At 43.5% G+C, this 22,813-nt stretch overlaps 2 protein-coding genes across 2 annotated transcripts; both read right to left on the bottom strand.

The window, feature by feature from the left end:
- Positions 1 to 681: 681 nt before the first annotated feature.
- On the bottom strand, positions 682 to 1,590 carry LOC310873769 (large ribosomal subunit protein uL4m-like; the record flags this gene model as incomplete). Its single annotated transcript, XM_083786322.1, has 1 exon — positions 682 to 1,590. The coding sequence occupies one exon, from the start codon at positions 1,588 to 1,590 to the stop codon at positions 682 to 684; it is 909 nt and encodes a 302-aa protein (XP_083642448.1).
- Positions 1,591 to 21,704: 20,114 nt separating this feature from the next.
- On the bottom strand, positions 21,705 to 22,511 carry LOC310873768 (AN1-type zinc finger protein 1-like; the record flags this gene model as incomplete). The annotated part of the gene is made up of 1 exon (XM_083786321.1): positions 21,705 to 22,511. The coding sequence occupies one exon, from the start codon at positions 22,509 to 22,511 to the stop codon at positions 21,705 to 21,707; it is 807 nt and encodes a 268-aa protein (XP_083642447.1).
- Positions 22,512 to 22,813: the final 302 nt, after the last annotated feature.

Here is a 22,813-nt window from a genome sequence, read left to right as displayed (position 1 = left end):
ACTGCATCACCAACATCACTGGTGGGGTGTTGAGTCATCAATAGCTTTCAGAACAATTGATTTCTCTCCTCATTGAAAAATCAACAGGCAGTTGACATTGGTTTGTTTTTCACCAATGGGGTGATGCAATCTTATCTTGCTGTGTAAGCATCTCATCTGCCGTTATCTTATTTCCTGTGCCACTCTCCATTACCTACATGCAGGAACAAGGAACAAATACATTTAAACCTTGTCCCGTATTGCTGAGGCTACATTTTAACCACTTTAAATCTGGCCTCCCAATTTTGGGAGTGTTATACCGGTGGTTCTCAACCTGTGGGTCCGGACCCCCAGGGGGTCCCCACATGATTTATTTGTAGGGGTCCCCATACTAAAGTGAAGTGACAAGACTTTAATACCTAAAAAAATGATAGAAAATAAAAATACGATCATTGGCCAAATTGTAAAAAAAGGGGCAAAACATTTTGAAAATAGCTGATCTACAAGCTCACAACACCTCACAACGTGAGGCATTGTAAGCTTGTAAATGTTCTGTTTTCACAATATTCATCTGTGGAACAGGAATGTAAAGCACCCATTGACATTTAATTTATTGGCGAGTTTGTGTAACAATAAAGGTCATGAAACCAATATTGAGGTGTTGATGAATATAAATTTACATGATCATCTTTCCCGGAGGTCCTATGGGAGGTCAGAGTAAGGTAGTTTAAACGGGTACAGAGGTGAATAACGATGGTCGTGCCAGAGTAGTTTATTTTCCAAAAACGTAACCGCTTCCAGTGTGAGGACGAGAGACTCGTGTTTCAACATGCTGTGGACATTTAGGCCAATTGCTGGAATGACATTCACAGTCTTCAGACCTGCTGTGGCTTGAAGGATGTTTTCAGGAAACTCTTCACCCACATCTACTATTAACACAGATTCTCCCCAGCGTTTGTCTCTGATCAGATCCGCTAGATACTGCGAGTCAGGAGTGGGAATGTTCAGGGAGTCCACAATATGGAGGTAGTCCTGCGTCAGCTTAGAGCTGAGAGCCACCTTGAGTCCTTGCACGCGTGTCTTCATGGGCAACATGTAATAGTAACTGGTTGGACCTCTAGGTCCATGAACGACCCCACCTCCTTTCCATAGAGGTGATCTGATGCTTCCGTGGCGAGCCCGTCCACTTCCCTTCTGTTTCCATGGTTTTCTGCCACCACCCCTGACCTCTGACCTAACCTTTGTGTTGGCGTGGCTAATTCTCTGGTAACTCCTCTGCCACATTTCAACCTCATAGAGAATGTCAAGCCTGGCAGGCACTGCGAAGACATCCGGATGGAGTTGAGCCAAACCTACAGGGTCACTGTCCCACCTCCTCAGGGTGTCCACCCAGGTCTGTACCGGGCTCAGATGAGACGGGATCACCTCATTGCACCTTCTCAAGAGGGGGAGATTACAATCTAGAGGTGGTGGCGGCCTTTTTGTTCTTGATGGATCCACAAGATTTGGGGGTATGAGTAGATTGGAAGGGACTGTGTTCTTACCAGCAAATGATGAGGACAACCTTTTAGCGATGCCTCTGCCACAAGCTGTTATTGACACGCAAAGCATTTCAATTGAGTTTTAGAAATGAATTACAACTGAACAAGTCTAGTCCAGCTTCTTGAAAAGTCATGTGGATGTCAGGTTTGACACCATATTTGGGTATGACGACCACCCAGTACCCTATATATGGAGATGACTGTCACATCATGGACTCTATATTTGGACATGGCTGACCGTGGTAATCCATATATGGATATCAAAGACGCATCATGAGTCATGACACGTCAGTAAAACAAATAAGCAATGGGTGGGGGGAGGAGTCTCCAGATGACGGTAGAATGACAATTTAATGACAAAGAAAGAAAAGAAAAACCACATTACTGCATACAAAGTAATCAACAAATACTATAAAATACTACTACTACATACTATAAAAACTGGTGAAATATCAGCCAAATTGTCAAATAATATAAGAAAGGGGCAGAAATTGTGAAAATAGCCAATCTACATGCTCACAAATCCTCGCAATGGTAGATCTGCTATTTTCACAATATTTAGCTATGGAACTAAATCAAACTGAACTCCTAGAATTCCAAGTGCTTGGTTGTCAGGGTGAGTGTTCCCCAGTTCAAATGTGATTATTTTGGGGGTCACGGGCCTGAAATAGTTGAGAACCACTAGTTACTACTGTACAACATATTCTCACAGACTCAAGGTATCAATTCTCACACTATAGTGATGGCATGGGACCGGATGGGACCTTGCGGAAAATGATGGGGTACCCTTCACATATCTAGTCTTCTGGAGAGATCAAAGTGGCCGCGCACACACTTAATTGCCCAATAACCCAAACTTTTTTGTGGACACAGAATTAAAATAAAAAACAGATGCAACTGCCTTCTGCAGGGGGTACCCTTCACATCATTTTACAACATCCCAATATACCGGCCTATCCTGGAATGCAGAAGTGCCGTTCTCAAACCCCAGATGTAGAAAGGGTGGTGGCTCCGTAAAAACCTGTGAAATGACGAAGGCTGAAGCGGACTTGGGCCACGGAAGGCTCTGCGAGCAAGCCGTTATTGAGCGAGTCGCCGCGATGAGCGCTGCAAAGTCTGTGTAAATCATCACTCCCCCGCCAGCATGCGTCATCGTGGGTACCCCCGAATATGGTCACATCTGGTCCTATGCCGTTAACCGATTTATGGCTTGAGAATGATTTTCATTATAGGCCAATGTAAAATGTAAAATTGTTGATCTACAAGTTCACAACGCCTCACAGTGCAATGTATTGGGGGCTACTTTTGAAGTAGCCTAATTCAGAAAATATTTCTGGTTAAGTAATAAGTTATGTACCTGTTGTAGTATATACGATAGCTGTGATTCCAAGTTTGTGCTGGCCCATAGCCACTGAGGGCTCCAAATCCAAAATGTGCTGTAGTCTGTGGACCCACATTTGAAAAGATTTTGTGCCATGAAAATCAATGTTTCGTTAATAGCAGATCTAGAAGCGCACAACACATAGTGATACGACAAGATGTGAGCTTGTAGATATTTTGGAATAGTTAAACTTATTTGTATGCTATATTAACTCATTTTGCTGGGGACACCCTGGAACCCCCTCAAGGACCCACTAAGGAAAGATAAAACTATGGTTTAAGGGAAACATACTATGGCACGATTCAAATCCCATCCGGTTGATTAATTCGGCATCTCAAGCAGGTTATGTGGGCAGACCTGTGTGAGGTTGTGAAATTGACTGTCAGCTATGTGATATAATGACTCAAGAGTTGCACCTGGGGGAAGTGATTCAGAGATTGACAGATACATGGCATGCTTTGAGTCATGCATCGGGTGTTAGTGCCCTTCGAATTCAGTTATAGAATAGTTTAAGTGCAACGAGAAGGGATGTGCTAGAGCTACAAAGAACACGTAAAGAAGAAAAAGTAGTAAAGAGAAAGAGGGGCTGCCATCTTCTCTGGTTATTAAGGCTAGTTGAAACGAGGCACAACGAATCCTGCGTGGGGAGATTCTACACAAAGCCTGTATTATTTAGGCTAGAAGCGATAATTACTGACATATAACCGTTTCCATTATGCTATACTTGAAAGCCAGGCTATGATGTTGGTTGGATCAGCCGTTCAAGACAACCACATATCCTACATAATCATTAACATCTTCATAGCACTAGCACGCACATGCACACGTGCAATGTTCTAATTCAGGTTGGTTCTCATGGTTGTGTCTGCGTGTGTTTATGCGTATATGTTCTCACACGCTGTGTGTGTGTGTGTGTGCATGTGTGTGTGTGTGTGTGTGTGTGCGCACGCACACGTGGCTCCCGACATGTGCAGCAGGTTAACACTTCCAGTGTGCCCTTTTTTTCAGAATAAAGGCGATAGAGTGCCAAGTAGATGAGGCAGATTTTACTCTGAAAAGCCCCGCCTTCCATTTCCCCCCAAAACCGTGAAGTATAATCTTCCATTACTACTTTGCGCTGTCACATCTCAACTCTCTCGTTTTATTCCAAACGAGATGATTGGTTAAGTCAGAAATGATGACCGATTGTCGTTTTACCCATGCACCCCAGCACCATAGATTTAGAGTAAAGACCTAGTTCAGTCGGGTCGTAAACAAGGAAGTGAACGGCAGTGCACATGCATGAAACCTGTCTAGGAGCCCTGAAGAAGGAATGGCCAAGCAAAAAAACACAAAATAAAAAATAGATTTTAGCAATCTGGTTTTATATCATTAAAAAAGACCTTAAGACGTCCCCAGACGTCATGGGCTCCCTAGGTTTAGGGTTAGGTTTTGCGTAGGGTGTCGGACTCATGACTGTAGGACTGTTAGTACGTCGGACCAAACACATGCACCCACTGGAATGCAACTACATTCAGCAGGCAGGTCGCATAATCAGCGTGCCAGGCCCGATAGATGATTGGTTGTGGGTATCCAGCAGTCATCCCATCTATCAGTCTGATTGGTTCATGGATTTCAATCACTGTGGACCAATCATCCAGAGAGTCTCCCATCTACCATTGGTTCCTGATTGGTGTATAGATTCCCAGCCACTGTAGACAAATCATGTTGCATCTGCTCCTCTATATAGTCACCCTACTATCGAGGGGGCGATAGACTAAAATATATAAAATAACTAAAAAAACACTAAAAATACGCATCATTTTTCTGACTGCTACATGAGGGTACAGACTGTTGCGCCTGTTTTACGGGTTTCTCTCTGTAGTAATAGTTTGTTGCTGAAGTGTTGCCGGTGCCGCTGCAACATTTATGCAGCACTGCTAGTCTCATGCTGACTCCTCTAGTCCCGAATGAATTTATATCCCAAATAGATATTTTATAGTCCCCGGGACGTAGGGACCCCCTTAGTCTGGAGCCCTGCTACAGCTACCTGCTTCAGTCTGTGTTTGCTCATGGTCAGCTCAACACTACCTTCTCCAAGGGAAAGAGAACCAGCGGCAAACATTATTCATTCAAACGCAGCCAAGTTTGTCATAACATAGTTTTGATAATAAAAAAAAACTTTCTGCATTCATAAGTAACAACTTTCAGAAATAAAACTATTGCTGACTACCTCTATACCATATTCAATATAGATGACAACACAAAGGTGATGGGGACAGTTGGGAGGAGGCCCAGCGGTGTTGGGAGGGTTATGGGCGACACTTTCACGTAGGAAGGGGCCAAATGCCCCAAGTGCAATCTTTTTCTAATGCTAACTAGCAGTAGTGATGGGGGGGTTGTTCCTTTGTATCGTATCCAGTAATGTCACCTTTATGAAAGAGCTCAAACACCATCACTGTCTGAGTATTTATTTATTTAATTTGGTAGAAGCCACATATAGATTTAAGACACAGGAGGATTAAATGTGACAGCGCCTTGTTCTCAGACATAACAAAAAACAAGCACTGTCTCGTTAGACACCTCATAATAGCTCATGATAGTAGACAGTTTTTGCTTCAACAGCAGTAGTGTATTATGGTAGAAATTTCAGCGTCACACTGTTGTGTATAATGACTATTGAACTATTGAAACAAACTACTTTAAAACTCTTCAATGAGAGAGAAAGAGAGAGAGAGAGAGAGAGAGAGAGACTTCCCAGAAAGTGGTATATACAGTACAGTACATTATGTACAGTAAGCAGGTTAATAGGGTTCAGGACTTCAGGTGTGGAATGTCTCATCACGTTGCTGCACTGTGGTCTCCACTTGACACAAACTTACAATATGAAATGAAGGCATTTCAGTCCTTTCACCACAGAGCAGAGCACATTGGATTGCGCATTTAAATGGTAAATGGTGCATTGGTATAGCGCCTTTATCCAAGGCGCTTTACATAGATTGTACATTACATTCATCCATTCACACACACCGATGGCAGGGGAAACCATGCAAGGCACCAACCAGCACATCAGGAGGGGTTCAGTGTCTTGCTCAAGGATACTTCGACACCAACTCTGGGGTTCCATCCAGCCACTCTACCCCTGAGCCACCGCCGCCCCCTCTACTATCTGTTTATTTAATAATGCCTAATTTGCACACATTAAACATGTGCTTGCTTATTTGCATGGATTATTCCCAACACATACAGTATGATGGACATGTTAGGCTCTTGATGTCCAGTTCTACTTTGAGCTTGAGTGTGTGTGTGTGGGGAGGGGGGGGGGGGGGGGGTGAGAGTGTGGAAATAATAGGCCTTCTCTATCATCAAAGTTGCCCTTCCCTGCACTACAGCAACCCCACATACCTTACTGTAAGAAAGGAAGAGTGCATTAATTGTTCTCCACCAGTACCTATACAGTAACTGCATGGCCCTGCCACCACATAGTAGGCTATATCGCAATAGCTTCCATAGCATACTGTATTTTTTTTTTTTTTAAGATATTTTTTTGCGGCTTACGCCTTTTATTGATTTTTTAAGGGACAGATAGTAGGCTGACAGGAAACGGGAGAGAGATGGGGGGATGACATGCGGTAAAGGCCGTGTCGGGTTCGGGAGTCGAACCCGCGGCACACCGCGACTGGATCACCAGTCCGGTGCCCAGACCGTTACGCTACGGCCTGGGCCCATAGCATACTGTATTGCTGTCTCCTGTACACTGGAGAGTGCTGATATATTATTGCAGTGCAGTAGCAGTGGCCTGGGTTAGCCCCTGCTTCTGGACTCCCCCCGGGAGTGATTTTTTTATGCTGACCAAACAACATCTAATCTTGGTGGGAGTACGACGGGGGCTTAGAATCAACCAGACGGGGATGTAAACAGCGGAGATTGATGACCCCACAGTGTACATTTCATCCCATAGACTGCCGCTCCCCTCCAGGATGGTGCCACGTGAGCTTTGTTTTACTGACGTGCTACAGTAACAAAGCCTATCATAAGAGAATGCAAAGCGGGGGCCCGGTAGTCTGTTTTTCATTACGTTTTCACAGGGACTGTTGCGATAAGAGCAGAGCTGTAGCACCCTTATCACAGCCGTCATAAATTCCATTATTACTGAAGTCGACGTGGCGTCTTCGGATTATCATGTTAAGCCCTTCCCTGTGGCCAACCTTAGGCCCTACTTAGTGTATGCGGTAATAAGTCTGGAATTAATTTGTACACTGCTTGGAATATCTCAATGAGAAAGAAAGGCCAACAGGGAGCACCATTAGCTTACTTAAATGGATATTTCCTCAGGACAGGGCCATCTAGTTACATGGGATGCGTAAGTTGGTGTGCTGCATTGAAAGTGACACTAATTCAACTTGGGGGCAAAGGGCTGATGTCCCAGAGCACTTAAACTCAGTGGGGAGATGTTTTTGCCCCAAGGCTACATCTACTTCAGTTCCTCGCAGTCCGGAAGTGAGTGCAAACACTGGGATACATATTTCATTATCACATCAAGGATACTGTGTGTATATTGGCAACTCTTTATGGCCAGTTCTACCCTGCAGCTCCAAAGTGGTAAGACACTGAAAAGCTGTATTTTAGCAGTGAACCTTTAAGCAATTGTCAATATACACCCAGACAGACTACACTTTGTGGGAACCCATTTCTGAATCTCATTTTGACACTGGTCCTTTTCACCGTGCCTGTGTAGAACAAGCTGACATTTTGTGCTTTCAAGCTTTTGAGGACATTGAGCTGGCAAGAGGCGAGAAGCATGATTGTTTGCCTAAGTTGTAATGAAAAATGTATGCATCTAAAGCCTCCAGCTGCCCCTTCGTCTTCTCGCAATCGGGAGACATTGGGGTAAGACAGTGCCATCACTAGAGAACAGAAAGTAACCGTGTCAACAAACTGTTTGATCATACTGTGGCCTGTGGGGCAAAGATGCCAGCTTTGATAGACTGTGCTTTGTCGATCTGGCTGTCAAGATGGGAGGGGTGCGTGTGTTTTAAATTCAATCCACATCTCTGATGAACATCTACTCTCATGCTGAGCGCAAGAGTCATCTCTGCTGAGGCTCCTCCAAAAATACACATCAGTATGGTTGATGGGACAGGGATCAATGCTGAGATGCATCTGCAAAAGTGGGAGTGTGTTTATATTTTGTTTGTGAAAACTGTGCACGAAGGTGTGCTTTTGGAATGCTTTGCATGGGTGTGTGAGCACACGAGTGTGAGTAGGTGTGATGTGTGCAGGTGTTTTATTTTTTATTTTCACAGTGGTTCTAAAAGTATGGTCCCCCCTGGGGTCCACTATTTGAAAATAGTGTGAGCTTTTAGATGTGCATAGAGGGTCTTATAGATGTCAAATAAATTAGAAACATTTTAGAATATATTTTTAAATGAGGGTCCACTGCCAAATATACATTAATTTGGCAGTCCATGAAAAAGTTTAAGAACTATTGATGTAACAGACGGACTGAGTGGAGATAGGAGACGACACCAACAAGGCCCTGCGGAGACTGGCTGTGATTTAAGACTGAAATTGGGCTTGCCGCCAGGTTGCTCTAGTAAGGAGAGGGAAAAATCATATTAACATCAAAGGAGTGTGATGCTTACTCCTCCTTTTATCTGATCTCATATCTCTTCCTCATTATGACTCCCTCACTCTCTCCTGCTCATTAAGAATTTACGGTAATTCTGTGTGTAGAACAAAGTAAATGAGAGGAGTGCGCGCGTGAATGTGAAGTGTGTGTGCTATTTGTGTGTATATGAACATAATTTAGGCATAAACACCCGCCGTATGTGTGGGTTTGTTATGGCTGTAAGTGCATGTGCACGTGAATTCGCACCACCCATGTAATTAAGCTTCTCCAGTGAGGTCAGGAAGGAAGCTTTATTTGAAGTCACGAGGAAATGTCGTGTTGACTGTGATTTGTTGATCAAATGAAAACACGCTGCTCATTTCCCCATTGAATTATTAAGCAATGAGAGAAAGCATGGTAGCTGCATGTACGTTAAATGGAGACTTGCACGGCGTTGCCGCAAAACAAGGCCTCAACACACAGCCTTGCTTGATTAAATAAACTTCTTATTGTGAGCCGTGATTCTAGCTCTTATATGTAATGCTATCTCTTCTGTAATTGAAGCCTTAATAATGCAATGAAAATATGAGAAGAATGCATCAGTGTGCCATCTGGATTTTTAGTCCAGCTTTTATATCATTGTTAGATTTAATTTCATGAAACACTCACTGTTAATGGGATTGTAATGGGAAATCCATGATTCCTTCTAACTATGTAATTTGTGACTGAATGCTGTGACTGGGATCGTTGCATTTATCACAAAAAAGTGAGTACCTAGTACTATATTAGTAACAACAATAATAATTCAGTCCCCTATTTAGTTGTGGTTTAGATACAGTATTTGTCACTCTACATTTTTGCACATAATGTGAAATGTATCCTTTCCATTTACCATGTTTTATTTAACTACTGTATTAGGAGCAATGGGTGCTATTAATACAGCACCCAGGGAGCAGTCAGGGGTTACTTAAGTGTCTTGCTCGGGGACACTTTGACACATAGACTGTACGAGCTGAGGGTGAACCAGGGACCTTCCGATTCCCAGGTGGTCTCTCTGCCCATTCAGCTATGGCCACTCCTGACTTCCTCCCCCTTAGTCCTATGGCTATAGCCACTGAGTCTCCAATTGCCTGCCTCCTGCACACACATAAAGGAAGCTTTTGGCTACGGCATGGGGAAGTTGCAGTATTTCCATCAAGGGAAAGGGCGTATTGTTAAGAGTACATTTGCAAATAATGCGAACAAAGGGGTTCTACCCACTCAAGACAAATTCAGGCTGGTTCGGTGCATCTCTGGAGCGGCACTGGTATGTATGTATAGAAGAAGGAAGGCACTGGAGCAAACTCGGGACAATTAAAGGAAATGTGTCCTCTGCATTCAACCCAAACACCCGGGGATCAGTTGGGGCTTAAGTGTGTTGCTCAGGGAAACCTCAACTGACCTTATGATTCCAGATGGCTTCTCTACCCATCAAGCTATTTCCCCCCCTTGTGTAAGTCCAAAACTCACACAAATGGGTCATGTTGGTCATTTTTGAGTGGTGCAACCACTCCAAGGAACAGCAATGTCCGTGTTCACCTATTATGTGATGTTAATGTGTGTGTTAATGAGCACCAGTATGACTATGAGTACCAGTAGGGGCGCTGTTGTGCCAGAAACAGAGATAGAGAGAGATAGTGAGAGAGAGAGAGAGAGAGAGAGAGAGAGAGAGGGCGGGGGGGGGGAGTTGCACCACTCAGTTCACACGGGTGTGATTTTCTTTATATTAAATTTCAATTGGCTACGATTGGTTCCAAATATGCAGGAGGGTCGTATTATACAAAATAATTATGAATCGGCAGCATCCAGTCTACCTCAAATTTCAGCCTCAAATAAAAAATAAACAACACAGAGCCAAAAGTAATTTGACTTAAAGCAACAACTCAGACTATATCTTGGACCACAATGTTCCTCCGCTTCCTCCACAAATCAGTCCACAAATCCTCCAGAACAGACAGATAACTACTGTATAAGTTGGACGTTGAAATAATTTCCACCGTGGCATAGTTATAACATACATAAAATGATACCACCTGCAGCCCTATTTAAATAAGGTTTTTCTCTCTGCCTGTTCAACCTAAGGGTTCTTTGGATTAAAGCACAGGTAGTGTGACTAATAATGATACCTCTCTTGAATAAACAAAAAACCCCATGCTGCCATGGCACTGAGTAGCTCTGGTCCATAGCTCTAATGCCATGGCACTGAGTAGCTCTGGTGCATAGCTCTAATGCCATGGCACTGAGTAGCTCTGGTCCATAGCTCTAATGCCATGGCACTGAGTAGCTCTGGTCCATAGCTCTAATGCCGTTGCATTTAGAGTTATGACTGGTTGTCTTTAGTTACTTTAGTTACTCCACTGCGCCCTCTACCGATAATGCCAAGAGAAAACTTTCATAGAGAATATTTTTCCGGCCAAAAAGTGCCTTTTATACGTGTGTTGCGGGGCTCAGAGTGCTTCCACTAAGGAAAGTAGGCTTTCTAATGACACAACCCACCTTTGTATTGTTGATTACCAGAAACTAGGGTTGGGTGACGATACGAATACATCGTCAATCGCGAATATACGAATCCAATCGCCGAATATTTTTATTAGGCGATTTCTCGGGACGATTTAGCCCAATTAACTTGTAAAGTGTGACACAACATTGTGAATCAGCAAAGTAGTAACAGCGGCCGGGTGGAAATCCCCCGTTATAATGGTATGCTCCCAGCCTCCCACAGTCCCCGCACTCAGCACTGTCAGCAGCCAGCATCGGGCACCGCGGCACGGCACTTACGGCAGCCTGGCTGGGAGCCTGTAGCCTACATGTTGTTTAAGCTCCGGAGTCCAGACCCATGCAGTTTAATAATATACAGTCACAACAGAATGCACACTGCTGTCTCGTGTCTCATCACAATCCCAATGCGCCACCCGTGAGTGGCGGGGGGGGAAATAAAAAAACTGTTTACTAGTGTTAGTGTATACTAGGCACGGGGATCATTCATTAGCTTAGCGATTAGCTTAGCGTGTAGCCAATACTGGTGCAACCCACTGATTGAACTTCATCTCCGCCTGTAATCCAAGTTATTTTTATTGACAACGTGAACGAACCCCGACACCAGCGCTGCAAAAATAGACAGATCTACAAGCTCTCAACGCGTAGCGAACGGCACTGCAAAAACAGGCAGGACGCGATGCCTTGAGAGCCTGTGTGGATCAGCCCGGGGCGGCCGCAGCAGCTTGTGGGCTCCGCTCCGAGCCTCCGACGACCGGTGCGGGGAGGGAAGGGAGCTAGTTACCCTGGCTGCGCTGCAGTCTGCAGAAACAGACTGATCTACAAGCTCTCAACGCCTATCGAACGGAGCTGCGAAAACAGGCAGGACGCGGCGCCTTGAGAGCTTGTAGATCTGGCTTTTTTGCGACCTGCAGTGAGCTGTTCTCACTTTACTTTTATGACACGAATACATCGTCAATCGGCGAATATTGGTCAGACGATTGGCGGTTGAAAAAAATTGGCATATCGCCCAACCTTACCAGAAACGTTCTTTTTATTTACGCTAAAGACGAGATGCTGGTTTTTATGCGAGCCCCGGAAGTCATTGGTAAAATAGCTCTAAATGCAACAGCATTAGAGCTATGGACCAGAGCTAGGCACTGAGAAGCTCAAAGCAGCCATCAAAGTTAAATGTAATCTATATGACAAGGCATTCAACTTTACACAGAAAATGTTATAAAAGTGTGTTTACACTGGGCGTAGAATGTCTTAATTTGTTATAATTACTTAATTTCCCCCCAGCTATAGAAGTGGATCCTTCACATTTAGCTTGTCAAAATCTGACTGCCTTCATTATATCTCAGCAGTGATTGGAGTGTTGTTGAAAATCGTGAGCCTGTGATTATTCACATTCTTTAGAGAAAAAGACAAAAGCCTGCAGGCAGGTGACAAGTTAAATCTTAGCTAGTGAAGTTCTGAAACATCGTTGGGGGGGTTTAAATAGTTTTTACACTTCTCTGTAAAAATATGATAGGTGTTCCGACAGTTCCCCCCCAGCTGAAATAATTGTAATCATGAAGGGGAGGAAATAAAGATAACTATCCCCCCCCCCCCCCGCATGTAAACTGCAATGTTGAATTGATTCTGAATGATCCAATTGAAAGCACTCTTCTCATCGCCACTGTCCAAACGGCAAAGCACTCTGGGACCATTTTGTAAGATGTGACCCCCCCCCCTACACACATACACACACACACACACACACACACACACACACACACACACACACACACACACACACACACACACACACACACACACACACACACACACACACACACACACACACACACACACACACACACACACACACACACACACACCACCAGCAGCAGCTCAACACTACATATATAATTGACCTGCAAACAATTTCCCTGTGTAGTATTATGTTGGTCTTAACGGGTAGTGAGGATCTGCATGGTTCCCTAGGGACCACTGTGCATGGGACAGAGTGTTGTGGCGGTCCGTCTGTCACGGCAGCGATACCAGAGCTCTCTCTGGAGCCAGAGATGCTCGCTCAATCGTTCTGGAGGTGACATTTTGTGTCGAGGGACCAAATATCTCTTTAATTGTCTGGCCTTATTGTGGTGGTAAACTCAATATTACAGGCAGTGCAATATCTAGCCAGGCGATGCTTATTAGAATAATCACAGTATGCAATAACATAAATGCCTGTTTCAATCTCACTAACTGCCTGATGGAAATGTTGGCTGTGGGAAACGGGGAGCGGAGAGAAGTGTTCAATTAAAGAGGTGTGTGTGTGTGTGTGTGTGTGTGTGTGTGTGTGTGTGTGTGTGCATACTGTATGCATGTGCACCGTATGCATGTTTGCATACTGTGTGTACAATTTAGGCATTTAGCAATGAATCCAGAGTGACTTTAGGCCTACAGTAAGCATTCGCATGGACAAAACAAGGTAATACATCAAATGCATAGAAATAGTCATCTAGGTTCATAAGTAACCCATCAGTTTTAACAGTAGAATATGAAAATGCTCTGTAGAAAATGCTCTGTCTGTGTGTACGGTTGTAATCCACGTAACTCGAGAACTGTTCGCCCTGTCGACTTCCAATTCGACACCACCCCGTCCGTCCATCCATCCATCCGTCCATCCATCCGTCCGTCCCTGTCCCCGTCCCCGGTTTTAACTGCACTGGGAGAGTGGTTATGTTTCTTCCTCTGGGACACATAGACTGGGCAGGCCGAGGCGGAGGCCGAGACGATCTTACGATTCCCAAACGGCCTCTCTACCCACTCAGCTAGGAAGCTTGTGCTTGCCTTTAACTTCAATGTGGACAGTGGACACTCAAGTCTACATGCATGTATACTTGTTGATGATGACAGTCTTTGGAAGAGGTCATGTCCTGGGTGAGAATGGTCACTCAGCTGACCACGTTATCTGCTGCTGTCTGCACCTGTTCTTGGCAGAGGAAGTAGCAAATCAGAACCTCTTGGTGATAGAGTTGTGGTTCTTTTCCCACTTGAGGTTCCATCCATCCATATTCAACCGCTTATTCAGAGTCGATATCAAGTATTATAATAATTCATAAGTGTCTATTTCACTTTTTTTTAATATATCTTTTTGTTTTGACTGGGGACTCGGGGAGTCATATTTTGACGGCAGTAACTGCCTGTCATAATTTATTTCACCCCCTCCTTATTAGGATGTTGATATTAATTTTGTATTCATCCTTAGGGCCCAAAATCACTTAGAAAGCATGAGTGTCTATTTTCTTTTACCATAGAAAGCACTAGTGTCTATTTAAAACAGAGGTTTTTTTGACTGGGGAGTCAGATTTTGACTGCCTGTCATAATTTCACCCCCCTCTCTATCTAATTATTGGACAGTATTAGGTTAGTTGATATTCATATTGTTCATCCTTAGGGCCCCAAAATACCTTAGAAAGCACAAGTGTCTACTCTATTTCAAACACAAAGTGTTTTTTTACTGTGTATATTCCAAACATAAAGTGTTTTAGGCATTATAATACTTGACATTAATAAGTCAGTATAATAAGCTTTATAATGTGTTATGATAAAGGTTATCATTATTTATTTAAAAATCCCATCGCTGGTAGGGACGGAGGCTCTCCATAGTAACCGGAGCAATGCTAAAAGGTAAATTGATGTTCGCCACTTGGCACTTTCATATATGGAGTATAAGGTTGTCTACGAACGTAGATAGCACCTTTAGTACCTTTTAGCTTTAGCTACGTTTATAATCGTAGAAAGGAGAGAAAAAGTACATTTCATAAACTTGGTTGAGAGCACGGCAGGTGCTTCTGGCCATCGGTACACAGGCATTTGAACTCTCAAAAGTCACTGTTTCAGCGTTGTTTCAGTTCTTCTGCACCCATTTAACATTTACCGTCTCTTCAGTTGAGAATTTGACCGCACCATCTATGATCTGCAGCAACCATATCTGGCAGCTGAGTTTTGTCCATGTTTGACATGGTGACTTCCTCCAACAGCAAGGTCAATTATTGTGGTGACAGTTATGCACATTGTGTCCCTTGGCTTTGCACTGTATTATTGTGACAATTTATCCTGTCGTTTGTTGACACTATAGTGTTCATGCCATTTACTCTGATCTTACACTTTGTAAGTCACATGGGTAAGAGTCTATGTTAAATGCCTAAATTGTGGCCAGCTGTCTCATCATTGCGTGATTATCACTCTCTCTCTCTCTCTCTCTCTCTCTCTCTCTCTGTCCTTTTTATCACCCACCCTCCCAAAGCAAATAAAGACTGGAATGCAATATCAAATATTCATGATGGCATACACATACAGTAGGTATAAAATATACTGTATAAGACAGGTTAATTATTTGATTAGTGATAGTGATGGGAATGTTATTAATCAAAAGATATACTAGGCCATTTATACTACTCATTGCATAGAATAATATTTCCTTCTGTAAGAATGGGATATGCACACAAATTACGGGTGTGTTGTCTGCAACCTTTACAAACCATATACAACAAACCATTTTATTTATGTCCACATAAAGGAGAAACGTACAGGGACACAAATATTATAGGTGCAGTAAGGTTACATTCACAGCATCATGGCATAATATGTCTTCATGATTCAATAAGCATGTCACTCACTACAATAAGAGTGTCTCCGGCTCGGCCACTCAAATGTCAATCAGTACAGTAACAGTGTCTCTGCCATATGGCAGCTGCCAATTATAGCAGAGACAGCACTACTTTGCCAGAACAAAGGTTTTGCCACTGATCTGTACAGCACTTTGGTCAACCTTGGTTGTTTTAAACGTGCTTTATAAATAACGTTTGATTAAAATAAATAATCTATAATTCTGAGATGGTATGTAGGAGTGGTTGGTATTTTATGACCTTGGTCGTAAGCCTTCATCTAAGCTAAAGTCAATCTCTAACACAGACACTTCCCAATCCCTGGACTCTTCATGAACAACAACACATGGTAAATTAGCTGTCAAAGATGTAAACAAGTTTGGAACAAGGATGAAATGACACAGGAATGTTTGTACATTCTCACTGCAGATGCACGACGTGTCCTTCACTATTCTATGGTAACTTACTGTACATCATATGCATAGCAACCACTTATGATGTGTGACAGTGTTTCAGTGACCTGTTCTGTGGTAATGAGGAAGCAATGAGGAACATTAGTTGGAAAGATTGAAAATATGCACATACACACACACACACACACACACACACACACACACACACACACACACACACACACACACACACACACACACACACACACATTATTGGTTCTTCAAACTACTTTTCTTAGGTCTTATACTGTTTCTTTATTTTTCCTTTAACATTTTGTTGTACTTTTAGAGATTTTAGAGGAATGAGCAAAGACAACAATGTTAGGAAATGTAAATCCTAAGCTTACAATTTGTACAATGTTTCTTCATTTCCCTGAATACAAATTAGCCAACTAGCTTAAATCCCACATGAAATGCATCAACCATTAACATGATCCATTTATTCACAGATTGTCAAACAGGCGATGGTTTTCCTTATTTGTCGATGGCCAATCAAACAGATGATTGCCCTCAGCTGTCACTTGTATTCCCTAACGCCATTACAGTACTAGCATAAGCGGGAGACCATATGTCAAACCGCCCAGCTAATAATGGTGCAAAGAAGATGGAGACTCAGAACCAATTAACATAGTCAAGCTGTCAAAATGTCCCTGTGCAAGATTCAGTGCTGTACACGTGGACCTCTGTCTGATTGTCACTGGCGGATTACAGAATATTACATAATATCATTACATGACGTGCTGTAGCTGGCAGTAGTGGGCAGGAGCTAAAACAGAAGCTGATAAATGTGTCAGACCATCTCAAATTAGTTTTGTATGTAAGTTTGAATCACCAGGGGCGTAGTCAATCAATCAATCTGTTGTGAGTCGGTGACATCACGGCAAACCGTTTTGGCTCACTCCACATGGCGTTCAGCAAGGCTTGTATTCTTGCTGGAGTTTAGAACAAACTTTCATGATAGTTTGGAAATGGAGGGATTGAGATTTTCACAGCTAACGTTATTATGTGAATACCAAGTGTTTAATCATGTTGACTTGAAACCATAGCAAGGTCAAAACATTGATCCCTTGGAAATGGAAGGATTTAGATTCTTGTGTTCTTAAGTACTGTCTCAAGTGTTGTGGAGTCATGTTGAAAGCATACAATAGCAAGGTAAAAAAACATTCATTAATTAGTGACATTTTATTTATAAAGGAATAGATTGCTTTGTGAAGATAATTAAATAGTAAAAGAAATCCTTGAGGTCTGTTTTTTATTTATTTATGCTAACTAAGAAGCTTCTAAGAAGAAAAGAACAGCTACGTACAGGCACAAATTGCAAACATTGGCCAACACAAAGAATACACGTAAACAGCCTTGCCATATCCTCCTATATGCTCCTATATGCTCTGCCAGCTTTTGTCTAGAGTTAAATCCCACCACCCACCATTGCAAAGGCGGAATAATTATTAAGAATTAAAATGTTTGGCGTGTGCATATCTATGCATTTACTCCATTTGTCCGTGTACACCAAGCCCTCAGAATGCCTGGGCAAGGTTGAAGTTGTCTCCCCTATACTGGTCAAAAGTGGTACTGTCTGCAGGCGGGCTGGGCCCCGGTTAAATGTATGAATGAATTTGTGACGTAGACGTGACGCAGAGGTACCCCAAGAACAGCACGAGGGATTCTATGATAGGAGCCAACCAATCATGATTCAACGCTCGAGGGGTACTAATATAACTGTCGTTCTTCTATATGGCTTCAAAACGCCACTGAGCAACTTCCATTGAAGTGAATAGCAGGGGGCGGGGCTATCGCTCCTCAAGCCATTCTAGATATATTATAGCTCTATGGTCTACACAGGTCTGCGCACAAGTATGTGTTCTGTATGCATGCATGCGATTACATGCCCACAGTACATCCATGCTGATGTATAACAGCCATCTATTATTGAGGCTGACAGGTCTCCGGTGAGTCCGGTCCATGTCGGACCAACGGCATCCTTCAACACCAGGCCTTTGGTCAGATCAAACGCGGAGGCACTCCTTCATAATGTGAAAAGGTCAGAAGGATTGATTTATTACCAGGTTGGCTGGCGTCAGATCCTCATCGCGGGGTATAGCGCTGCCTTTCATATTCGCCAGCCATTTTGGATAGGGGATTGGAATGGGATGGCATGGAGTGGAGCGGCGTAGAGGGCTCTGGGCATGGGGATTGGGTTCATAATCTCAATCACGTTATCTGCTAATTACTGTAACTGTGTAGGAAGGCCTTGCTGATACTGGTACAGGAATATTTCAACACCTACGTTACACCCACGTTACACTCACGACGTGCAGTCGCACGCATGCACGCACACACACACACACGCACGCACACATACATGCACGCACGCACACTCATGCATGCACGCACACTCATACTGTACACACACACACACACACACACACACACACACACACACACACACGCACGCACGCACACACACTGCATAAAGTCCTTAAGTGTGTGTGTGTGTGTGTGTGTGTCTGTGTGTGTGTGTTTTTTTGTTTTATTAAGACATAATGGACACCGCAGGCAAATCCTGGTGTACTATAATGTAATGCCATGTAGTCTCTTGTACTATTTCTGTCTACTGTTCACCCTCACTTTCTCATCTCCTTCCTCTCTATCTGTCTCTCTCATTGTCTCCACCAGGCCGAAGGCATGGGGAGAGAGTATGTTTTGCACTCCATGTGTCTGTGTGTGTGTGTGTGTGTGTGTGTGTGTGTGTGTGTGTGTGTGTGTGTGTGTGTGTGTGTGTGTGTGTGTGTGTGTGTGTGTGTGTGTGTGTGTGTGTGTGTGTGTGTGTGTGTGTGTGTGTGTGTGTCAGATTTCTCAGACTCCATCCTGATTGGCTAAGATTGGCTTCCAAAGTTCGCAGGAGTGCTCAGTTTCAAACAAAATTCTGCAAATCATGAACACATCCTGTGATTTCCGTGAAATTGTGCACGCACATTCCCACTAGGCCGAGAAAGAAATGCCATTGCTATAACTCGCCAAAAAGTGTTTTACCTTTAACTGCACGGATCTGTGCAGTTATTCCCCCACCCCATTCCACAGTATGCCTGGCTGATCCTTCACACACTATACTCAGCTGCATGTACTGCCATTTTTGTCATCCATCCATCTTCTATGACTTAAGTTCTAATGGAATCCAACACAGTGGGGTTGCATTAGGAAAGAAGAGGAAGGAAAGAAGCTATTAAGTGGAACCGCACCCACTGTGTTGGTTTCTAACTTTTTTCTGATTGTTTGGTATAGTGTCATGCTGATGCATATGAATGAGGCACAAGGAGATATACAGTACATGGCAGAAATGATGATCCATGCGTTTTCTGTATTCGGAGGAAATGGGAAGTGTCGCGAGGAGGCAGCTCCATTTCGGATAGAATGCTGTTTGCTCCCAACAGATAGCTTTGCATCCATGAACACACCACTAAATGAAATATGCCACGTTTAAACGCACGCTATGATGATGATGACGGGTGATCTGGTGACGATCACAGCCAGACGGGCCAGTGTTACCGTCCCTGAGCACGACGGAAAGAAAGCAATTTTGAAAAGTGCTGCAAACATCAAAACTACATCAACTTTTGGAGGGATGGCTCTGGGGAGAGGGTGGGGTCTTGGAGATTTATAATATTGCATGATCAGCAATGGAAAATCATCAACGCACGGCTTTGTTGCTTTGTAGCCTCTGGGTCTAGCAGTGTTGAGTCAATTGAAAAGGTAGAGATAGCATCAGTGAAAATGACAGAAGCATACAATACGAGTTCCATCGTCTAAGGGGAACACCGCCTGCCCAAGGCTAAATCCCCATATAGTGGCTTTAGCCATGTCGGCCGAGCCCTTGGGTGCCACAGTGGAACCACTTGTCAAGGCCTTGCTTGCTCTGTTTTTGCCTCTGTTAAATAGTGGATATTAAAAAGGGAGTGCCACAATTTTTGTATTTTTCCAGTTATGTGTCTATGAGGTGACAACCGTGACATTACTTCATTAGACACCCTGGAGTCGTTTTTATGTGCAATGGTGTATCAACTTTGTATTTAGGGTTTCTTACTTTCTTCCTAGAGGCTGAACCCTTGACAGTAAAACGGGCCAATGAAATAAACAGTAATATAGTGACATCACACTATCAGCCCCTCCCCTATTATCATACAACTACAGCTGTGGGTGAGGCTTCAGTTCAGGTGGATCACCACCCACCACCACCCACCAGGCAAACCAGGCATACTTAATGAACTGGTGGGCGTGCCCACATAAAAACAACATTTTAACAAATACTGTACACTTTTTTGAAAAAATTATACCTCCTTATATAACAACAAATGATGAACATGTTTTAGGGTGGAAAGACATCACGGCACTCCATCTTCAAATATTGTATAGAAAGACAGCACAAGTTCACTTGCAGCAAAGCCTTGGACATCTGTGCAACAAATTATTTAATTGACATCAAATGTGGGGGGGAAAGACGGCTCAATTAACAAAGACCAAGAGATTTTTCACTATCCCATGAATGCATTGAGAATGAAATATAAATCAGAATATTAAAGGCTTTTCAATTAGAATAGAAAAAGCAAACAAATGATTAAATAGAAAGCTGGGATAAGCTTACTCTTTTTTCTTGGTGTGTGTGTGTGTGTGTGTGTGTGTGTGTGTGTGTGTGTGTGTGTGTGTGTGAGAGACTGTGCCGTGGTGTGCTCTCAAACATTTTATCATTAATAATTGCTTTGCATATTATTTTGCCTCCTCACACAGGCTGGGGGCGAATGTAAATATAAAATCATCTGGCAAATGGATTATACGCTTTAAGGCCAAGAGGCCATCTGCTGCCAGGAAGGAGCAAACAGTCGAGGAATGACGGAACACAGGCAGGCAAAGAGAGAGAGAGAGAGAGAGAGAGAGCAAGAGAGAGTGTTCATGATCGTCCTAAAAAATATCAGTTGTGTAAAGTGAAGTGAGGGGCACCTTTTATCATGATGACATGCAAACATGCTTAAAGGGATAGTTCAGATTTTATGAACTTAAGCTGTTTGAAATACTTCCCAATAATATAGTGGTTGTAAATGTATTAATTGATTGCCTGGTCGAGTTCTGCTCTGGTTTTGGTGAAATATTAAGTAGTTCCGGTCATTTTGTGGGGGGCACAGGGGGCCAAATGAATCCATAAAACTAACGTCATTTGTATTGTTGACCTATTTCTAAATATTTCTTAATATTCACCAAAACCAGAGCAGAACTCCCACCATGGGACTTGAGCAATCAATTAATACAGTTGCAACCACTTTATTAATGGCAAGTATTTCATACAGCTTAAGTTTAAAAAAATCTGAACTATCCCTTTAAAGCAAACAATACAAGTCCATAGCCTTGGCTGCCACATGACGTCACATCATGTGTTCTTATTTTTGGAGGGGGTGGGGGGGCATAAAAGTCCATAGACTTGGCTGCCACATGACGTCACGTCATGTGCTGTTTTTTTGGGGGGCATAAAAGTTCATAGACTTGGCTGCCACAAGACGTACACCTCGGCACCCCTCGGATCAAAAACACCCATGCAGTGAGTCACCCAGGCACATATTCAAGCACATTCTCCAGGCATGTGGTTTCATTGTCCAGGTACTCCAGGATCACATCACCCCCACTGTATAGGGGTGTCTCTGGGGCAGCCAGGAGGGACTGCAGCGTGTCGTCCATCCGCAGAGCTTCACCTGTCTGGGCATGGCACAACCGCAGCTTCTTAGCTGCCATGACATTGTTGTTATTTTTTAGGTCGGCTAGAGTGGCAGCATAATCCACCACTTTTCCCACACTCCACTTAGAACAGAAGAACATGGGTTTGCTGGAGTCCTCTGACTCTTTGGGGAGATGCACCTGAAAATAGGTCCTCTCCGTATGTGGCAGTCCCTTGTCTCCCAAAGCATGCAGTTTCAATTTCATCAATGCCACTTTTGCTGCAGTCGCACTATTTTTTGCGCCCTCCCGTCCCTTTTTGGTGGGCGCCGACTTTGACTCCACTATCCTTTGCACTAGCTTTTTGGTGGCGGCCATGCGAGGCTTTGGTGTTTCCAGTTTCTCACACTTGTGATCATCTTGATGCCGATGGGCCAAACAGAAATGCTTTTCACACTGTGGGCATATGACTGGTAACAGTTCTTTGCCCTTGCAGTCTTGTAATGAACATGGATAACGTGAACTGCCGCCCGAGGTCTGACACTCCCTTTGAACCGACACCTCTGGACATGAATGGGATGCTCTGCTTCTGTGCTGAAGGCAGAAAATGCCGCTACATGAATCACATGCAAAAGGCAGGAAATCGTGTTGATTACATGTATCGATTTGGCAATAACTCCCGATGTCTACTTCAGCCATTGATTATTCTTTCGGAATGTCAACATCAACTTTGACCCGACGAGTGATGTATGGGCACAAAAGGGCGTAGTCCCATATGGGGATACACTGATGACATCAGGGATCTCTATATATATATGGGCATAGGACTTAACGGATACAGAGTTCTCCATATGGACATATAAGCATGCCCATATATGGGCATATACTGATGACATCAGTAGATGTCAGACAAGGACAGATACAGAGATCTCCATATATGGCCATATCAGTCGGATCGGCGGTGGGATGTAGGTGTGAGGGTCACATAGCAGCCTATATTG

Source organism: Protomyctophum parallelum (assembly GCF_964188405.1).
Source record: "Protomyctophum parallelum genome assembly, chromosome: 16".
NCBI lineage: Eukaryota > Metazoa > Chordata > Actinopteri > Myctophiformes > Myctophidae > Protomyctophum > Protomyctophum parallelum.
Note: the sequence above shows the minus strand (reverse complement) of the source record. Positions and strands in the feature narration are given on the sequence as shown.